This window comes from Macrobrachium rosenbergii, chromosome 51 (genome assembly GCF_040412425.1).
Source record: "Macrobrachium rosenbergii isolate ZJJX-2024 chromosome 51, ASM4041242v1, whole genome shotgun sequence".
In the NCBI taxonomy this organism is placed as follows: domain Eukaryota; kingdom Metazoa; phylum Arthropoda; class Malacostraca; order Decapoda; family Palaemonidae; genus Macrobrachium; species Macrobrachium rosenbergii.
Window position 1 is genome coordinate 19,418,388 of NC_089791.1, and position 20,644 is coordinate 19,439,031.

At 38.8% G+C, this 20,644-nt stretch overlaps 1 protein-coding gene across 20 annotated transcripts in view; it reads right to left on the bottom strand.

Annotated features, from left to right (window-relative positions):
- ci (cubitus interruptus) overlaps positions 1–20,644 on the bottom strand; it is a 585,789-nt gene that overhangs the window by 12,625 nt on the left and 552,520 nt on the right. For 10 of the 20 annotated variants that reach the window (XM_067094910.1, XM_067094917.1, XM_067094906.1 and 7 more), the window contains 4 exons: positions 18,766–18,951; positions 18,083–18,351; positions 17,629–17,856; positions 6,706–6,855 (listed from right to left, as the gene is read on the bottom strand). In XM_067094910.1, the coding sequence (XP_066951011.1) occupies positions 6,706–6,855; positions 17,629–17,856; positions 18,083–18,351; positions 18,766–18,951 (833 nt within the window). The remainder of the gene's footprint in view (positions 1–6,705; positions 6,856–17,628; positions 17,857–18,082; positions 18,352–18,765; positions 18,952–20,644) is intronic. The other 10 variants (XM_067094922.1, XM_067094918.1, XM_067094921.1 and 7 more) reach the window with 3 other exon arrangements.

The following is a 20,644-nucleotide window of genomic DNA, read 5'->3' on the forward strand; positions in this document are numbered from 1 at the left end:
TGAGATAGATCGTTTATCATAAGACCCAGCTGCGACAAATGGTTCCATGCGTCCTGGCAACAGTTCGATAGAAGATAAGTGGCGCATTGCAAGAGGCCACAAATCTGTATAATTTGCATGAACAACATGTTTATTACTCAGTTAACAATAAACAAATAAATGGTAATGGGGTTGAAACAAGCTAAATTGTGTCGCCTCAATAAACCTGATGCTATCAAATTAGGTCTTAGATCCACAGTGACAAATTGTCAGTAAGTTATGGTGAAAGTTCACATTTTTTCCTAAATAGAACTGCGAAAAAACAGAGAACGTCCCGACTTCAAAAGCACTAAACCAGGCTCATGTCACGGTGAGGTTAGGTTAGTCTTCGATGGCATACTTTTCTACCAACATTACCTTTAGGGAACAAATTTTTTTACTGATGGCATCATCTTGCTTGTTTGGTCTTTTGTAGGCATTTAATTATCAACACTGGCACAAACTGCTCACCTCTGCTTTCCACCGATGGTCCACCTATAAATCTTCCCTAGCCGACTGTGGCTTCCCTATATTTTAACAGGGTTTCAAGCATGCCCACACTCATCAAATATCGATGGAATAAAACACAAATCACAAGATGGGCAGTCGAGAAAACATACGCTTCATTCCGGATTTGACAAAGCAATGTAACAAATTGTTACCAAACAAGAGTTAACGTTCATGGGTTTCAGTGATGGCGAGTGTTCGCGGTTAACAAAAACAAACGACTCGTCTAAACTACAATTCACAAGCATTCTTTGAGTAGCAAACACATTGTGTGCATATCCTGACAACCTACAAGTACACAATAACATACCAACCATCTGCAGAAAGGGCTACCTTCTTACATCTTGCAGGGAAACAAACTATCGCGACGAGCCTCAACAACACAACCCTAAACCAATTCACACGGTAACGGAAGCAGGAATGACGATGACGTCATGACGAAGGGTACCCCATCTATGAAGACTCGAAACTTCTTTCGTCCATTGGTGACTCTTTTCGGTTAATATTGGCCACAGTAATATTATCGACTTTAGCTTTAAAGTGGTGAGCTAGGGCTTGCTTGAATAGCACGTTGATTCAAGTGTCGGAGTACATGCTAACCACTCGTGCTTCGGCTATAACAATGTTTTGCAGCACGAAAGAAGAGCTTTTCCACATCTTGTTAATAAATGCGGTAGCATCGAAACAGTATGGCTACTCCTACATCAATATTCATGTGAACAAATCACTGCAACATTCTCATAAAATTACATTTTCAATTTCATTTCAGAAAGACTTCTCTTTTGGCCAGTGAAATATATGCCTAAGGAAATTCAAAGTTTATCTAGCTGAAAGGACTGCGACATCGTTCCCTGGTAGCTATTATTTTTATAAACTCACGAGTAACAAGACACTATGATCTCTTTAATTGTTAGGCCTTCAAGAACGTAGATAAAGCTTTTTTTTTCAAGGCCTAGACTATCCAAGAACGAAATGAGTACATATTATTATGGTAACTTCTTCCCCTTCTAAATGTACTGGGGTACATGGGCATACTTTATTTATTTAAAGGTTGCTTGTTCCATGGTATCATTAAGGCTGCCCAGGGTCCAGACTTCTGTAACATCCAAGGCCTGGAAACGTTCCACACAGGCTTCTAAAGGATTTTGAAATTAAATTCCCACATATATAGAATTTCACCGCTAAGCCTCAATAAAAAAAAACAAGTCTTACTATTCGTTCCACAACAGATACGTGAGCACAATCAACCCCAAACTCTTAGTCAGCCTAAAATGTCTTCATTTCACGCAATCTCTTTTCTTCACACCAACCTCTATTGTTCACTGGCGCTAACTTAATTGTCTCAACAGAGAAGAAAATTTCACTGGGGGCATGTTTTCTTTAAGTTAGACAAAAGACAGGTTCCACAGGTTTAGCTGACGAAGATTAGACGTGCATTGTAACTTCACATATCCCCAAACAATGGCTTTTGGGGGGAGCCAAGATTAAACGGATTCCAGTCAACTTCACGGAAAGCTGACAAATTGGATGAGTAAGGCTTTCGAAGATTAAGCACTTCAGTAAATTACTTACATGCGAGAAGATGGAGGGTCAACTCTACGAAACCACTAGTCTAGAGTTGATGCTGTTTAAAGTTGATAAACAGTACCAACAAACAGTGTTAATAGTTTCCGAAACGATAACATGGAATTTTCCCCACACGGAGCGTCTCTTGGGTTGTAACTCAAGATCCCAGAGAGAGAGAGAGAGAGAGAGAGAGAGAGAGAGAGAGAGAGAGAGAGAGAGAGAGAGAGAGAGAGAGGTGCTATTTCTCCCTCCCCATCAACGAGGAGCGACGAAAATAATTAATTGTTCAGCCTTCCGGGTGGCAGTTCTTCATTAAGCAGTAAATGTTAGTTAAATCTTTTCAGAAGAGAGAGCCGCCAAACTTTTCTCTCTTAAGCGTATGTGATTAAAGCATTATTTCACGCAATCGTTCCATTGTAAAGGGCTTGCAAGCCGTTCTTCTCGGAAGATTGGAGGGTTAGAATATCTTCATTGTTGTCTCCCGGTGGCTTGATAACGTTATTATTAAGTATAAATTGAGTTCGAGGCTGTAAATCACTTTTTTTTTTTTTTTTTTTTTTACACTGGCGTTAAGAAAGAGGTTAGGAGGACGAAGAGAGAAGTCCCTTTAAGAAAGGGCGGCCTGAACCAGGTGATTAACACAAGGAGAATGAAACCCAATGGTCACATGAAGCAGAGGTCATACTTCAAGCACCGAGCGGCTGAGGCTTATGGCCATGACAATATCGATTGTGGGGTCTACAATTTGCCATTATGTCTGGAAACCTCGAGTGGTAATCTATATTTTGGTGTTATTTTTTTCACTTTCATAGGGACAATCATTGCCGGTGGTTTTAATGGAGAAAATATATAGCAATACACAAGCTCGTGTACCTTTAAAGAACGATGTATTTGAAATGAACATAGTATTTAGGACTCTTAAAAGCCTCTGATAAAGAATAAACAAAATACTTTCATCTTTTACTGTTACACTAAATAGCTGATTTTGTTCATACTGTTTTTACGCAATTATCAAACCACAGCAAGCTTATTTCCCAAACGTCTTCCGCAGGACCATTATATTAAATTATGGAACACAACCCAATCCCTCCCACGTTGCCTCCCTCCAAACTTCACTGGACATCTGCATCCCCTCCCAACTTCACATCTCCCTCCAAATGCCTCCAAACTTCACTGGATCTCTCCATACCCTCCCAACTTCACATCTCCCTCCAAACTTCACTGGATCTCTCCGTCCCCTCCCAACTTCACATCTCCCTCCAAACTTCACTGGATCTCTCCATCCCCTTCCAACTTTACATCTCCCTCCAAACTTCACTGGATCTCTCCATCCCCTCCCCACTTCACATCTCCCTCCAAACTTCACTGGATCTCTCCATCCCCTCCCAACTTTACATCTCCCTCCAAATCCCTCCAACCTTCACTGGATCTCTCCATCCCCTCCCAACTTCACATCTCCCTCCAAACACGACGCGCCATCCCGACCTCCAACTTCATTTTGTAATGCTCTTTTCCTCGGCACCCGGACAGCCCCTTCTAACGCATGACACATGATAATGACCAAGATAATTGGTGTGGGGAGGTCAAGTGACGAGATGATATGTGAGCATGTCGGCACCTTATCCATCTTTTCCCCCTCTCACTATACACTACTATGCTGGCTTTCACAACCCTGGCGGGTACCATCATCATCATCACACCATCAACCCTTCCCCTCTCCTCTCTCTCTCTCTCTCTCTCTCTCTCTCTCTCTCTCTCTCTCTCTCTCTCTCTCTCAACATGACTTCAGGTCACTTGGAGATTGGGTTCTCGAGACTTTCATTAATTACAAAGCTCTTCCTTCAACGTCACCTAGAACTTGGCACACGCTGAAGGGCTGCCAAGTCTAAACAATTTCGTGGTCTAATTATTTAACGAATGTCAGTGTCAATGCCCACAATACTCAAAATAAATATCTGTCTCAGCCTCGTCTCACGAACAAAACGTGAATTGATGGGGAGAGAGAGAGAGAGAGAGAGAGAGAGAGAGAGAGAGAGAGAGAGAGAGAGAGAGAGAGAGAGTCATTCTTTCTTTATCGTTTATGGCTGGTAAATTATCTTTAATTAGAGAAACTGCCTAAAATTAAATCCTAGATATTAACTTCATATTACTGTACAGACAGGGGCGGTAACTGGACAAATACTACTACTAGCATTTGTTAAACCATTAAAACCATTCTTTAATATCTAAGAAAAATACCAATTAAGACGTATTGTATATTGCACGCCATCTTTTACGTCTGCTGCTGCATTAGTATCAAGAGGTAAAACTCAACTGCAAAAATGAACTCATTTCGAAGTATTTACCAGTTTCACCACCTCAAATACCAACAACAAACAGGAGTCGCTAATATCAATATTATGAAAGTATCATTCACATAATTAGTTATGATAAGTACAGGATGTTCTACATGGAATATACTGCAGAAACTGTTATTATTATTATTATTATTATTATTATTATTATTATTATTATTACTGAGAGTTGCCATTCACCCGTAGGTGCCTAAGATCCCCAAATGAAAAATAATTTGAGGTTACTGTTATTATTGTTAGTTTATTCTTACAACTTTTTATCTCGCGAATCTGATTTTTGTGTATTGTATTGATTGTATCCACCATGTCTATCTCTGTATATGGCCATGAGCTAAAATAAAGGGTATTATTATTATTATAATTATTATTATATGCTAGCGTCTGTAACGGGCAATCTGGGAAATATATTCCACCTCCTTTATTTGCACGTAAGTGGGCGCACTGCTACAAAAGGCTAGACATGTATTCACGAATACAATTATATATATATATATATATATATATATATATATATATATATATATATATATATATATATATATATATATATATATATATATTATATATATATATATTATATATATATACATATATATATATATATATATATATATATGTATATATATATATATATATATATATATATATATATTTATATATATATATGTACATTATAGGAAAATACGGTGCGTATACCTAATGAAAATGATGAAAAAAACGCACAGTTTAACCATTTCACATTCCAAACACAATAATTCTAAAAATCGGAGAGGCAGGATATAAATAAAGATGCATTATTCGCCGCGGGTCAAAAATCATACGCACAAATAAACACATCGTCCGAGGCACAATGTCTTACGTAGGGAGGAGGCGAGGGGAATATTTTCTTAGTAAGATTAGGGCTGGGAGGGACGTCCAATAAAACATTAAAGATAGCTCTTTAAGCGGGCCGTAAATCAAAGGCGTATTTTCACATCTGGATGCTTTTCAGCGCCCACACTCTCCGGGTATTTTGTTATTAGTCCCTTGCATCTCGTGTTTGCTCTCTCCTCCTCGTTTTGTTTGCAATGCATTTCCGATGTCAGGCGCGGGGAATAAAGAGGGTGATATATGATTGGAGATAAACGGATGTTCATTTGTTCTTCATCTCCTCTCGCCTCTGAGTTATGTTACTGTGCTGTACACTTTGCTTCCCAAATTATATCATCTTTCTCGGTTTAAGAAGTAGGCGTGTCATCGCCTAAGCCTTAAGGAGAGCAGTGTTCAGACTTCGTCCATTCCGTCATTCTTTTATATATATATATATATATATATATATATATAGCTATATATATATATATATATATATATATATATATATATATATATATATATATAGAGAGAGAGAGAGAGAGAGAGAGAGAGAGAGAGAGAGAGAGAGAGAGAGAGAGAGAGAGAGAGAGAGAGAGAATATAAAAGAAAAAAATGAAAAAATAAGAAAAAAAATAAGCCGGATATATAGCAGTATGGGAGTAGAGGGAGGCAAGACAGCTCACACCGCCACAGATGGTTCCAATAATGATTCGTCAAAACCTGGAGTAGTTTCCTGCAGCAGATTAAATATCATGACGATCAAGTCCTCACGACCGGGATGAGGAGAGAGGGAGGTGACAACGAAGGGTGAGGATTATGGGGGGAGTGGGGGAGAAGAGAGAGGAGGGGAGAGGGTGTGAATAACGTTTTTCTATGGGAAAGAACGAATGAGAATAGATGATCTCTTTTAATGATGCCGCATATGAACTCATCACGGGCTTTGCAATTCACGGGTTTTCGTAAACCTCTCTTGTGTCTGTCAGTTCCGTTTCTTTGAAAAGACCCTTTCCTGAAATTAATGACGCTCTCAGAAATAATAAAGAATAAAAAAAAAAAACTCGCCGTGAAAGGTACACCGCGTTCGTTGTCTCGCTTTTTTTTCTTTTACCAATATGGAGAAAATGTTCTAGCTCGAGGAGTAAAAAATGGTGCTACGTTAAAAAAGAGAAATAAATTTATATCATACCAACTACAAGCTCAGTTTTTAATTTTTTTTCACCCAATTTCCTAGCTTTATAACACAAAAACTAGGATGAAGACCAAACATATGCACAGCTCTGTTTTTACTCCTGGTTTAATGATCGGCAATGAACTGCTTTCCTAAAGAAAATAATAAAATAAAAAAACACTTTTTAAAAGACCTTGCAGACGAGAACTCCAAGAGCGACAGAAAGGCAAATTCACTTACCGTACATTTGTGTGGCTTTTCACCGGTGTGTCTTCGCATATGGACGACTAACATGTACTGGGCTTTAAAGGGCTTTTCCTCTCTCGAACAGTCCTTCCAGCGACACACGAACGACTTCTTGTTGGCGTGGATGTGGTCGTTATTCAGGTGCTGTCGAAGAAATAAATAACACGAAATGAGTGACCCGGGGAGAAGAAGAAGAAGAAGAAGAGGAAGAAGACTAGGCTAATCGCAGGAAGTTTCTCGATTACCTGGATTGCGGTATGAATGACAATGAACATGTGTACAAGAAGTTACCACTTATCCATTATGCACACATACACATATATGTTTGTTGTTATGTTTGTTTGTTTGCATACGCAGATACACACAAACAAAGTACTAAGGTCCTGGAACTGAAAGAATACAAGCAGTCGTTCACTGTCTTCATGTTTTAAAAACAACATAAATACTTTTACTAATTATAACAGTAATAATAATCATGTTATTTATTTACAGCCTTATTTCACTAAGTACAGGATGGAAGCAAAATATTTTTAAGTAAATGTATAAGAGAAAAAAAAATATGAAAAAACAGCGTTCTGACACCCCGAGTAATGAAACCTGATAAGGCGTCGGTAAAAAAGCTCACCTAATATAATTATATTTCACAGTTTTGGCTCTTCCCATGAAAAGAGAGCCACGGCCCCATTTATCCCTCCCCTTATTATCCCCTTCCCGGAGAGCTAACCTCTTCCCTCTTCCCGCCGCAGCAAAAAATCATTATACAAACGACACGGCGAAAAGGATATGAACAATTTCTCTCTCATAATTACGAAGACAAACGCCGTACGCGGAAGGTTGCCAAGCGACGGCAGATGTAACTCCGGCCTTCCGCAGGAGGGACGCGTCCTCCGCGTCTCCTCCTCCCTCTCCTCCTCCTCGAGCATTAGTACACGCCAAGAGGTTTAAAATGCAATCGAACCTCTAGGGAGACGCCTTAAGTATACGGCGGCGCATTAAGCCTAATAAATACACGTCAAGATGAAAATACAATACCCCTGACACACACATAAGTATACGTCGGCACATTACGTCAATAACAAAGAAGCGGCCAAATTATAACCCTGCGGTATAATCCGGCTTACAATACTTCACAGCCGACAAGGACAAGTGTTGGGGAACGAGAGAGGAGCGACATGAGACAGGAAACAATCACATACCTGCTCTCAACAAATGATCGTTGACACGTCAACAAAGAAACCGGGCGACTGCAATTGCACGTGACGGGATCACAGGCGTTTGTGGGACGCCAGAAATTGGACGGAATTACCAGCATTTTAATTTTTTTTTTTTTAAGGTCGCATTTCATAATGGAAAAATAATGAGAGTATCAGAAGAAAATAATTTCCATTTTTCGGAATCCGAAAGATTGACTTCCTTATAAAAATTGGCGTGACAACGAATGCGGTCACTATCACAGTAAAACAAGAACAACACAGTGACAGGCCATGACTGTATGAAGATTATATTGGTAATTCAATATCATGTTGCCAAACCCTATAGCAGACACGTTTAACCTAACGATTTTCTTTGCTGCAGAAGTTCTAGTTTAGAAGACCATAATAGAAGCCGAATAACCGCTAAATTTGGAAAAGTATATGAGAGAAATCATTCAACATTTTGACGTTACTAATAATGCAATTGATAGGCATAACTGTGACAAATAGCAGCAAAGGAGAATACCATAAAGGAATTATTATTAAAATAATAAAAAAACAGTCTTAAGAAAGAATTTAAGTATTCTAGAAAGTAGCGTATCTGCTCGTTTGAGGAGGAGAGCCAAGGTTTTGAGGAGAGCAATACAAAGCAAAAGTCGCGCCTGTCAAAGCCCTGGGCTAAAAATGCTTTGCTCCGGTGAACAGCACGTACATTTTTTTTTTTTTTTTTTTTTTGCCTTCCGTCGGGAATGGTTTCGAAACAATTTTTCCCGAGCATTTATCTTGATAACAGAACTCCGAAAAAAAAATGTATTGAGGACATCACTGGAAATTTGAGATTTCTTGTCTGCAATATTTGCAAGAAATTTGTCTGAATTGTATTATTTGCAATATGGACAAACTTTGCCGCCCTTCATTTTGTTCCTTTTCATTCTCCCTCTTCCAGTCCTATGAAACATTTTCTTCAAGGCATCTAGATATCTAACTATCACATCTTAGCAATTACAGTACGTTACAAGAACTATTACTACATGCATGGATCACCCTTTCACTTAGTGGCTAACCCACTTTCACTAGATTAGTCCATTTGATCAAACGATAACGAAGATACATCTACCAAGCTGCAGCTGTGCTATCATTTCCTACTCTATCATTAGCCGCCACTTTTAGCCGAGTAAAAAATGCCACCACAGTGCCCTACCCGACACCATCCCATGAAGACACTGTTACCAACTTAATAACTAATATCTACCTCTCTTTTCTTTTACCTGCAATATCCATATATTAAGGCCTTGAACCACATGAAGTGGCGACACTAACCGCCAAACCTTTTACCTTCAACACAAAATACAATAATTTTATGATAAAATGTCATTACAATGATAATCCTTCAGGTACTATGACTAAAATAGGTATCATACCTAAGCATTTTACTCACGCGTAATACCTTGTATTACTCAGGCTTTCTACTGTACCCTTGCTGATATTGTTATTTTCACTACAGAAATTCATTAACACCGATTCTGCTTCAGTTCTTTCGTCCTGTGAATCTTCCCAACTAATATGCAAATCGTTGTTTTTAATGATATAATTTTTAACTGTGTCAAAACAATGTACAGAAGACGTACAAACCGAGGCTTACTAAATCAAAGGGCACCAAAATGAAAAATCTAAACACAAAATACAATAAGAATAAGATAATGTTCACAAGAACTACTGGTTACGACTCTAGAAAGACTGTCCACACATTTATGAATGAATGCGGAGAAAAAGAGAAATAAATAAAATCGGAGGAAATATGGAATCTCGCGGATCCCCCGAGCGAAACAAGGAGGTTCCATTAAAAGCGGCACACTAATGGTTGACTCTATTATTATTCTCCGCACGGGACATTGCAACCCTACACCTTTCACCCCTCTACAACCCAGATCTGCTACATCCTAATCTACCTGCCATCTTCCTACCTAACTGAGGGTCTTTTCTCATACAGACTACAGAAAACACACACTCCATCACCCTGCATTATCTGACTGGAATCATTACCATCGAATGATCACTCATTTCGGAAAGCCATGAAACTACAGTTACGACAAACCTAAATGAAACAAGGAAGAGAATCGTCGGAAACTACAACTGAAGACGAAAATTACACTGACATACTGACATATATTGAAAAGTGTGGTAAGCCTGGAATTGAGGAAAATTTACATCGATCAACGTATACTGAATGTTACAGAAATTATATTCTGCCGCTTTCACTGCAGCACCAAAATTAAAATGCTACACATCTATGTCAATTACACACACACGCACACACATAAACTGTATATACATACATATATAATATATGTGTGTATATCGGGTCTGCGACCTTTGCCCGGCTAACAGTACTATGTAATACGTATGAAGACGTAATCTCTTAATTATTTTGATATTGATTATTATAATTACTATTTTTGTGACTGCCTACCTTAATAAAAAAAACAGCGAACAGCAAGAAATCCAACCATAAACTAGACAATTTCCACTGGAATGAGGAGAGAATGTCCCTCAGAGTTTATCTCTCTCTCTCTCTCTCTCTTTCTCGGTGTTTTTTACTGTCTGCAACAATACCCTAAATTCTGTGGTCAGATCAAAGAAATGCTAAAAAACACAGTGTATTCCTCTAGATATACGAGTATTAGGAGCCATAAGTTTTCCCTGATAATATTATTGAATTAAATACTGCTGTACATGGCACTTCTGTGAATGCGCAAGAAGTTTCATAGTACTCGCGTTTCTGGGAGATCGTTACAATCTATATCTTCATGGGAAACTGGGAAATCTTGGAACTAACCGACAATTTTTCACCACTCACCTGAAATCCCAGTTATATTTTAAGTGCACATCTGAACAAAGCAGTAAATAAATAACTCAAACAATAAGATTTACTTCTAAGTTCTGATAACCTAGATGAAAATTAAGCGATGATATTAATTCTCTGAAAGTGCAAGGAATAACAAACTCTTTGAGATGGAGCTGAAGAAGTAGAGTCAACATTAGTTCTTAGAGAGAGAGAGAGAGAGAGAGAGAGAGAGAGAGAGAGGGTATGAAATGACTAACCATTCCTAAGTTCTCCGGGGACTTGCAGCACGGCTACAAGTCCATCTTTATCGCTACCATGAGGCTGAAATTAGTGAACGTCACAGCCACTGATTGTCCACCATTCGCTAATAACCACTTGGATTAAGCGGTGGTCGAGGACGTGGCTTCGTTATTGGGTGATTCTTTATTCGCACCGCTCTCAGGGGATGGAAGATTAATGATGCCACGATGATTGTTTGGTGGCCGAGAAGAAGAAGAAGAAGAAGAAGAAGACGAAGTACATCATCATGGAAGGATGGCAGTGTCTGGGCAAGGGCATCCTCGTCTTATGCCAAGGCTGCTTTGGAATGGCAGGAGAAAAGGGGCAGGCGAAAAAGTTAAAGGGAAAGAAAAACAAGAATAAAGAAAAGAAAAGGAGCAGCAATGACCAGTGCGATACGAAAACGCTAAATTTTAATTCTGCGCACAATAACCGATGACACCCGATACAGGAGGAGGGTGATGGAGGTGGTTAGTGTAGAGGCCACCTTCATGGATTCATTACCTTTGCCTAAATATGGTGGTGTGTAGTAGGACAGGGCGAGGAGGGAATGGGAGATGGGGGGGGGGTGGGGAGAACTTGGGGCAACAGACCGAAGGGCCCTGCTCTTGCTCTTCCTCTAAACATTCACTCATACATATTTTCAATTAAGTCATCACATCACTGGTCTACTTTCCGCTGTCGGCCAGCGAGGGAGTTAGGAGGACCCCAGGGTTACCAGGATGCTTTAACCGTGGCAAGAGTAGTTATGCAGAATGGAGGAGAATATATACTTATTATACGCAGTGCTAGTATATATATATATATATATATATATATATATATATATATATATATATATATATATATATATATATATATATATATATATATATATATATATATATTTTTATATACAAAATTTACATAGACAACTTTATTACGGTCACATTTAGCTAGTAATATTCTCGTAACAATACCCGTCAATAAACTTGAGATGCTAAAATTAAACGCTGAATATTTAATGAGAGAGAGAGAGAGAGAGAGAGAGAGAGAGAGAGAGAGAGAGAGAGAGAGAGAGAGAGAGAGAGAGAGAGAGAGAGATTTTAGCAAATTTCCTATATAATGAGCAGTGAATGACCATGGCCTCCTTCCATCCATCTACACGCCTTCAAAACACCTTCTCCATTGTCAAGGGGTTTCAAACCTTTTCTTTCTTCGCTAAATCACATCCACGATGAAAAGATAAAGAGAGAGAGAGAGAGAGAGAGAGAGAGAGAGAGAGAGAGAGAGAGAGAAATAAGCAAGATCATCAGGAGTCGCGACATAAGGCCGCCATCCTCCATGACAACTCAGTTTGAAATTCCTGCTAATTCTACCTTTACAAAAGGCTGTTCGTGCAAGAGCCTGTTCATTATCGCGGTGCACAAAGCCGTAACTATAGAGCGAACTTAAAGGAGCGATTGTTACCCGTAGGCTCTGAACGAGAAATGAGACAAACAAACGAAAGAATGCAAGGAGGAGAATCAATGCGGATGGTGAATCAAGAACACTGACAATAAGAAAAGGTACGGAAATAAGAGGGAAGTTCTGAATAAATGGGGGAGGCTGAAAGAACTCCCAAGTGATGTTCTTAAACGACATCAAATACTGCTCAAAGTTAACAGACGTCTGTAACTGACTAAGGTGAATAAAATCTTAAATCACTTCCAGGAAAAGTAAGCATTCCAAATGCAAACAAATTAAATGTAACTTTCCCCTATAATAAAGGAAAGTACCTATGGACAGAGGCAAAAGGCATTTAAACCTTCATCAGAATGTTGAGAGAGAGAGAGAGAGAGAGAGAGAGAGAGAGAGAGAGAGAGAGGGGTCATTAGACGGATCCTATCCTTGGTCCTATCAACGCCCAGACCCTTCAATCGCAATCTCATTTTAGTGTCCCATTCGCTTTTTTTTTTGTCAACCTATGGCTTTAAATCCTTAGGGACCCATAATTATTCACTTCTTTAATTACAACTCATTAGTCCTTTAATTGCCCCTCCGACAGTCAATTTATTTAGCCTGATCTAATTAAGTTGAGTCGGGGCATCTGTCAATACTAACTCCACCTGTTTCTGTCAATTACTGTCAGTCACCTGCCTCTAATTTTTTTTCTTACAAGTTTTGCCTCTGTTGTCGTCGTCAGTGTTAATGATATCCTTATCTTGTTCGTTGTTGTTGGCCATTAATTATTGCAAGAAAGTGTGTTTGTCAATATCAATCATTATCGACGTTAAAGCAAGGGTAGCCAGTATCACTGGACGGAACTACTAGCGGCCAGCTTTCTCAGGAATTTCATTTTTCCAACAGTAGGTTTCGGGATTATGGACCACTAGAATATAAGGATCAGGTGGTCTCGTTTTCCTTTCAAGCATTCGGGTCGTTGACCAGCGAGGCAACAAAGTCTGCTACAAGCAAGAATAAATATATCTTTGCTACTACAAATCTGGATGCGATCTCTTAGTGATGTCATGGTTATCTTACAACGAAAACAACGCTCGGTCTTTCGTAAAATTCCGATTTATAACCCGACATTTATCTGCACATATTCGATTACTGCGTATAATGTGTTTCATTTGACTTCCAGACGCACAGCAAAGATTACTTAGAAAATAATAATGAAATGGCAGGTGGGTGAATTTAAAGTCCTGGAAGACATGGTTGGGAATCTACATGGCATGACTGAGTGCTACGTCTGAGGTTCAAATACTATAATTTTTTCACACCTTTATCTATCATTAAACTTCACAGCAATTTCGATTTCGCTGTGGACTTTAACTGACCTGTTGTTTCAAAACACACAATCATCCTATAACAAAGACTAAAAGTTTCGTGTGATTTTAACGCCCGGAAAAGGTAACAACCTTCAATGACAATTACCCCATTTGAAATGGGTGGAAGACACATTGGCCAAAAAGGGGCATCCTATCTTCCAGTCTTTTACCGGAAGGACATACGGAGGTCCCCTTGGTTAACCTGGGCCCCTGGGTTCCATAATCAAGCCTGCAAAGAGGCCTACTTTAATTCTGTAGCCCAGGGAATCTGGTTTGTGAACTTGCCTTCTTGAAAAAAAGCTATACTGCACAAATACTATTCATACTTTTAAAAATTTTCAGTGTATCACATGACTTACGTTTCAGGGAGCAAAAGATTTTTCACAATCCATCGCTCAGGAGTTGGGCTTCATTACTGAGAATTTAAGCATCATAACTTAGTTAATCCATGAATGCTTTTGGCTTTGGGTCATGTCTGGAATACAGTATGATCGATTTTGTAAATTCAACATTCAACACGTCCTTAACCATGTCTCCTGTCTTCAAAAGCTTATAGTTTGGCAAAAGGTATCAAACCAGATCCAGGACCGTCTAAACATATCCAAATTAATTTTCCTCTTAGTATGTGCTTTAGGCTCAGAACCATCAACACAAGATAATTATGTCTTATTAATGATTTTGCTTAAACAGATAATCATATCTTGTTAATGATTCTGCTTGCACTGACACCAAAAAATCTGGAGGCGAGTAGCCCTGAATTGGCAGATTTTCAAAATGTACTTATTAAATATCTGACAAATATTCAGCCTGGCACCAGCTCCCAGGTAACTTTGAAGGCTATATGCACTTTTTGCAAGCTACAAGAATGCCCAATCCATGATTAAGTTTATACAGAGCAAACGATAGGTTTATGTACGATATTCTTGTTCATTAATATATACTACATACCGTAAGGGCCAATTGTAGCACAAAAGGATAGACCTCGATTGCTACCCGGCCCTTCATGAGAGTTATGCATCAACGTTGCTCTCAGTTCCTCATAAGATTCCTATCTGATCATGATACATGCTCGCCTGGAAGATGAGAGAGAGAGAGAGAGAGAGAGAGAGAGAGAGAGAGAGAGAGAGAGAGAGAGAGAGAGAGAGAGAGAGAGAGAGAATATGCAAACCAATTAGGGATTTCCCCAGTGACGAATTCGTACAGAGTATTGTTAACATTATCAGGGCTTCGCCATCAATAAAAAAAAAAGGCGAAGAATAAATTTACAAAGAGAATGAATCATCGCCAGATAGCATCAGCTGAAAGGGAAGAGAAGGGGAGAGAGGGAGGGACAAAGACAACTGACTGTCAGTCGCCGTGAAAACGCCGGACAACAAAACCGCACCAGAGAACAAAACAAATGAAGTCATTTACAATGGGACCCCTTAAAAAAAAAAAAACCTAAAATAACAAAAACATCTTCCCGCTTCCATAATTTACACGTTTTTCCCCCTTTCGAAAGAATGCCAATAAAAAAAGGGCCAACGTAAGGAAAACGAAGAGACATTAAGGCAGGAGGAGGAGGAGGAGGAGGAGCCCCTTTAGTCTCGACCCGCGAGACCGAGCCCACAGAAGGGGGAAGTAAACAAGCTCGCCGTTGTTTACACAAACAATGGATCTTTCACTGTCGCCCGAATCTGCATATAGTGTCACCCACAAAACCTTGGCTCACTGCCTTTTTGCGTCAGTGTGAAGAGTCCCCAAAGTCGCTTTGGCTCCTGCCACGGATATTCATTAGCTGAGAGGGGGGAGGGGAGGATGGAGGAGGGGTTATGGGACGGGTAGTATATGTCTCCTCTGCTGGGTAAATTATAATGGCGCTTTTTAACCCACTATAATTAGGATTTCTTCTCAAGCGATCCATATCGGAAATGGATGTTTGTTTACCGGGCCATGAAATTACCGCAATATTACCCTTTTACATACCTTAAAAAAAAAGGCCCCTTCTTGTAAACAAACATAAACAATACTCAGTCTCAAAAAGACGCCCAGGAAAAACATACAACATTGATTACACTCTAAATTTAATCTCTGATTCTCTCGCAAGCACACACAGGCCACTGCACCGATTCCTGCCTTCCGATAAATCACTAAATCACATTGACAACGAACTTTTAAATAAGCGGGTATCGAAGCGCATAGCTATTAGCAAAACCGCATTCCTGATTCTCAAAATTGGTTACTGGGCGTAATAAATCACGAAACATTCTTTATTTATGCCTTAATTACAGCCAAGAAGAGCCATGAATCACGTTGCAACTAAAGATAAAACCCGTCATCTCCGCTTGCAATGGCAATGAATCAACGGCAGAACGGCAAAATACATACTATGGTTCGCTCTCGCCGCAGTCGCTCGCTCGCTCGCTGGCGATCTTCGGGGTATTATCTGGCGTTCGAAAAGGAAACCTACATCTGGCTTATTTTCCGGAATCTCCAAGGGTAAATGATCGACTGCCTAATGCTGAACATAGGAAATTAAATGTATCGAGATTTTTCACAAATTTATACCGTTTTCTAACAATTGCAACTTAGTTTACCTGCGAGTTTATCTTGTTAAAGCGGATTCAGATATTAAGGATTTAAAAATGCTCCCCAAAGTACACTGTAATATTAAACCCAAAAGAGATAAAACCCCATTCCACTCAGACCATATGGGAAATGGGATATAAATTTCCGTTATAACTGAAAAAAATATACCTGAAGTATCAGTACAAATACAACAATTGCACCGGTTAGACTCGAATGCAAATATGCATTTATAAAATCAACAGAATTTGAATTGGTCATACCTGAGCGTCTTTATAAGCGATATTTTCATTTCTTTTTTATTTCTCATTGTCACTCGCATCGTGAGTTTTAAAATAACATAAACACAAGTCATACTGGAAACTGATTCCGTGTCTTCATTTCGTAAAAAGCCTGTCATTACTCTTCATCTGATGACAATTTTCAGTTTCAGGCACCACTTCGACAAGAGAGAGAGAGAGAGAGAGAGAGAGAGAGAGAGAGAGAGAGAGAGAGAGAGAGAGAGAGAGAGAGAGAGAGAGAACCAGGCAATTTCCTTTGTTTACTGAACTACGGGTGACTGAATATAATGGTCTATGACTTCATTAACACAAGACAAAAAGAACCAAACCTCGCGAAATAGGATGAAATGTGAAACCAGACCTTACTAATACTTTGAAATTTTTGAAAGTCTTCTTTTATCTCTTAAAATTCGACAAGTATCCTTAGAGTCATAGTTTAACTTTGAAGCACACACACACAAAATTCACAATACGATAATTCTAACATGACATTTCATTTATGTAATTACAGTTTTGATACATAATTTTTTTTTATCTTCTTCACTTCAACAAGACGCTGAGTTTCCGTGCAAATGGTCCAATAAGTTTACTGAGGTAATTATCAAATTTACACTGGTATATTTTTTTATTGTTAGTACGACTGCCATCCAACCAGTTTTTGAATCTTCATTGAAAAAAATAAAAAGAAGGAAAGTAAATATTAACCACGAGGCGTTTACGAATTGTTAATGCGTTGGTCTCATGCACGTATCTTGTCTAAATCATATTCTCTGCCTGGAGGGGACATAAATTGATACCAAATACAAGTTCTCTCCCCGACCATCAAATGAAGAAGAAGAAGAAGAAGAAGAAGAAGAAGAAGAAGAAGAAGAAGAAGAAGAAGAAGAAGAATCGAAGGAACAAGGGAGGAAAAGGAGAAGAAAAGAAAATGAACTGACGGCAAAAACCAACCGCAGCCTCACCTTGACCAAATCGTCCTGAGTATTGAAGTCCTTATTGCACTCTTTCCAGTGGCAATGGGTTTCGATGAAGTCCGGAGGTTCCTCCTTGAGTCCGTCGTCGTCCCCCCGAGCCGCTGCGCTCACCGAACACGCCCCTGAGGTCGTACTCGATGCCTCCTTCTTGACCTTGGCACCGTTCTTGTCCTCCTCCATTGTACTTGAAATAGCTGGTTCCTCCTTCTTTTCGCCCTGTTCGTCAACAAGATAAGAAGGAAAAGCGAGTTTTGAGTTGTCGTTTCCATGTAATCTGTGAGATTAAATTACTTCGTTATACGCCAGATTTATTTTACACCAGGAAAGGAAAACGAAATTAATAAAACGACGAAATTCATAAATAAATTACGTAATTCATATTCAAATTAAACTTCAAAAATAACAGAAACAAAGCAAAAGTACTAATATAAGATTCGCTTACCAGTTGTGGTTGCCATACCTCTGCCTTGGCTGGAAGGGGGGGTAGGGTGGGTTGGGAAGACAGTGAAAAAAGGCTCTGGTGAGTTGTAAGGGTGGAAGGGGAGTGCTGTAACAGAGGAGAGGGCGCTAGGAAGGGAGAGCCAGGGAGGGAGGCTCCCCTCATGAGGTGCGCTTGCAGTTGCTGCAAGTGGGTGGCCGCCCCCACGCCCGGGTGCATCCCTAAGGCGGGGGATATCGCTCCTGGAAAGGTCAAGTCATTCATGAAATAATCTGAAAGAGAAATTATGAAAAATTCATCCACCTAAAACTTTCAAGTTTGTTTTTTTTTTAGTTCATGTTATCCGTCACTTTATTTTTTTATATTCTTCCATGACTATTACTGACAATTGCCATGTAGAAAAAACCACAAGCTGTGTAAGCTGTATATAACAGTGCTATTTGTGCGTAAATACAAATTAATTTCAAATTACTACCTACTCCAAAGTCCAGGTCAATATACATCGATAATGACTTGTGTGTTTTCGTTAATTAGGTAAATGGTCTTGCTATACTTGAATAAACGTCACTACGACAATTTATCCGATTTACTCTTGATACATCTAAATAACTGTAACTGCAATTTAGCTGATTTGCTCTTTCTAGAAATCTATCACCCTTCAAAGAGCTACAGGAACTGCTTCTTACCAGCCGACAAGTGTCCGTAAGAGCCGCTGGCGGAGGACGACCTCGACCCATTCATGATGGAGACGAGGGAATTCGGACTGAAGCGTATCATCGAGTTGATGTCGAAGGAGTCGCTGTAGGGGGAGGAGGAGAGTGCCCTTTTGCGACTCTGGCGGAGGCTCGGCCGGGGAGACGTTAACCGGGACCCTGGAACGGTAAAAGAGGATGCGTCAGGCAACTGAAACTTACGGTTTTAGTTGGAATCATGATCAATTTCTTAATTTGTTTTTGTTCTAATAACTGATCTCTTCTTTTTGTCCTTTCTAGTACTTTCTGTTATCTTTCAAATGAACACAATATTGTTTGGAAGCTTGAATTCAAGTCAGTGACCCCTGTGGGCTTGTTCCATATGAATTTTTCTTGTGAATAATAATAATAATAATAATAATAATAAATAATAATAAATAATAATAATAATAATAATAATAATACATCAAGAGCATAACAAAGTATAAACTGAAAATAACAATGAATTTAGACATATAACACCCAGTGGCTAATTATTTATAACAAGTCATTCATTAGGAGAAGGTCACCGCATAAGACCAAAAAGGATCTTTCGAGTGGCCCTTCACGGATGAAAATGTTAACGTATCAAACTTTAATAAGAGAAAACTTGACTGTTTGTTTGTCCTGCTACTTAAAATCATAACATACGGAGTAATGTTACAAATTTCTTTTAATGTACCCAACTCTTTTTAAACTGAATTTCTTATGTCAAACGATGGCTATAATGATGATGATGATGATGATATGAAATGATGGTATGCAATGTGATATTATGCTATGATATGAAATGATGGTATGCAATGTGATATTATCCTATGATGATATGGAATGATGGTATGCAATGTGATATTATCCTATGATGATATGAAATGATGGTATGCAATGTGATATTATGCTATGATGATACGAAATGATGGTATGCAATGTGATACATAAAGGACCTAAATGTGAATGAAATATATGAGGTATATAAGGCTTAAATGTAGATGAAATAAATGATATACATGGATTAAACCTCGCGCTACTTTTGTAACAGACACCTTACACCGTACCATCAAGCTCAAAGATTTGATTGATGAGATAAACAGGTGAAGAGTGAGAGGCGAGAGGGAGTAAACTTAAGAAGTAAAAAGAGGTAAAAATGAAGCGTATGTGTGTACGCACATAGAAGAAGGTCAATATAGAGAACTGCGCATAAATACGATGCTGATTAAACACTTCCGGGTGTTCGATCAGAAAGTCAAGTCGTACCATCAAATATCCTTGGAAACATCGCTTGTACGAAAACACATCCCGGTTTCGTTAACAAAGATACTGCCAATCCTTATCACAATCCCCCACTTGAATGAATAATATAAAGATTTAGAACTAGATTTTTAAATCCCTCATTTTGAGATAATGTCAATTAATGAAGTAGAAGAGATCAGGATTTGTACTTTAACAGTGACTGCAACAAAGCTTAGCATCATTTCTAACTCATCAGTTGAAGCACCACGCAGCTACTTCTATTATTATTATTATTATTATTATTATTATTATTATTATTATTGGAGAAACAAATCCAAAGTTTTGTAACTATACAGATATATTTTAGAAATAAATCTTCAGAGAGAGCTTTCGAGAATGTGTACGAAAAGGTGAATCGTACAGGTTTCCGAAAACTCTCTTTAGTTTTATTTTTAAATACATTGTACAGCTACATAACTGTGGGCATGTTTCTCCTTTTTAAAACTCAGGCTACTACTACGAGTATCTTTTAATTAACATTGTTATCGCAGCATCACATACCTACGAATATAACGACAGCAAGTAGTGAACATTCGCAAGAAAT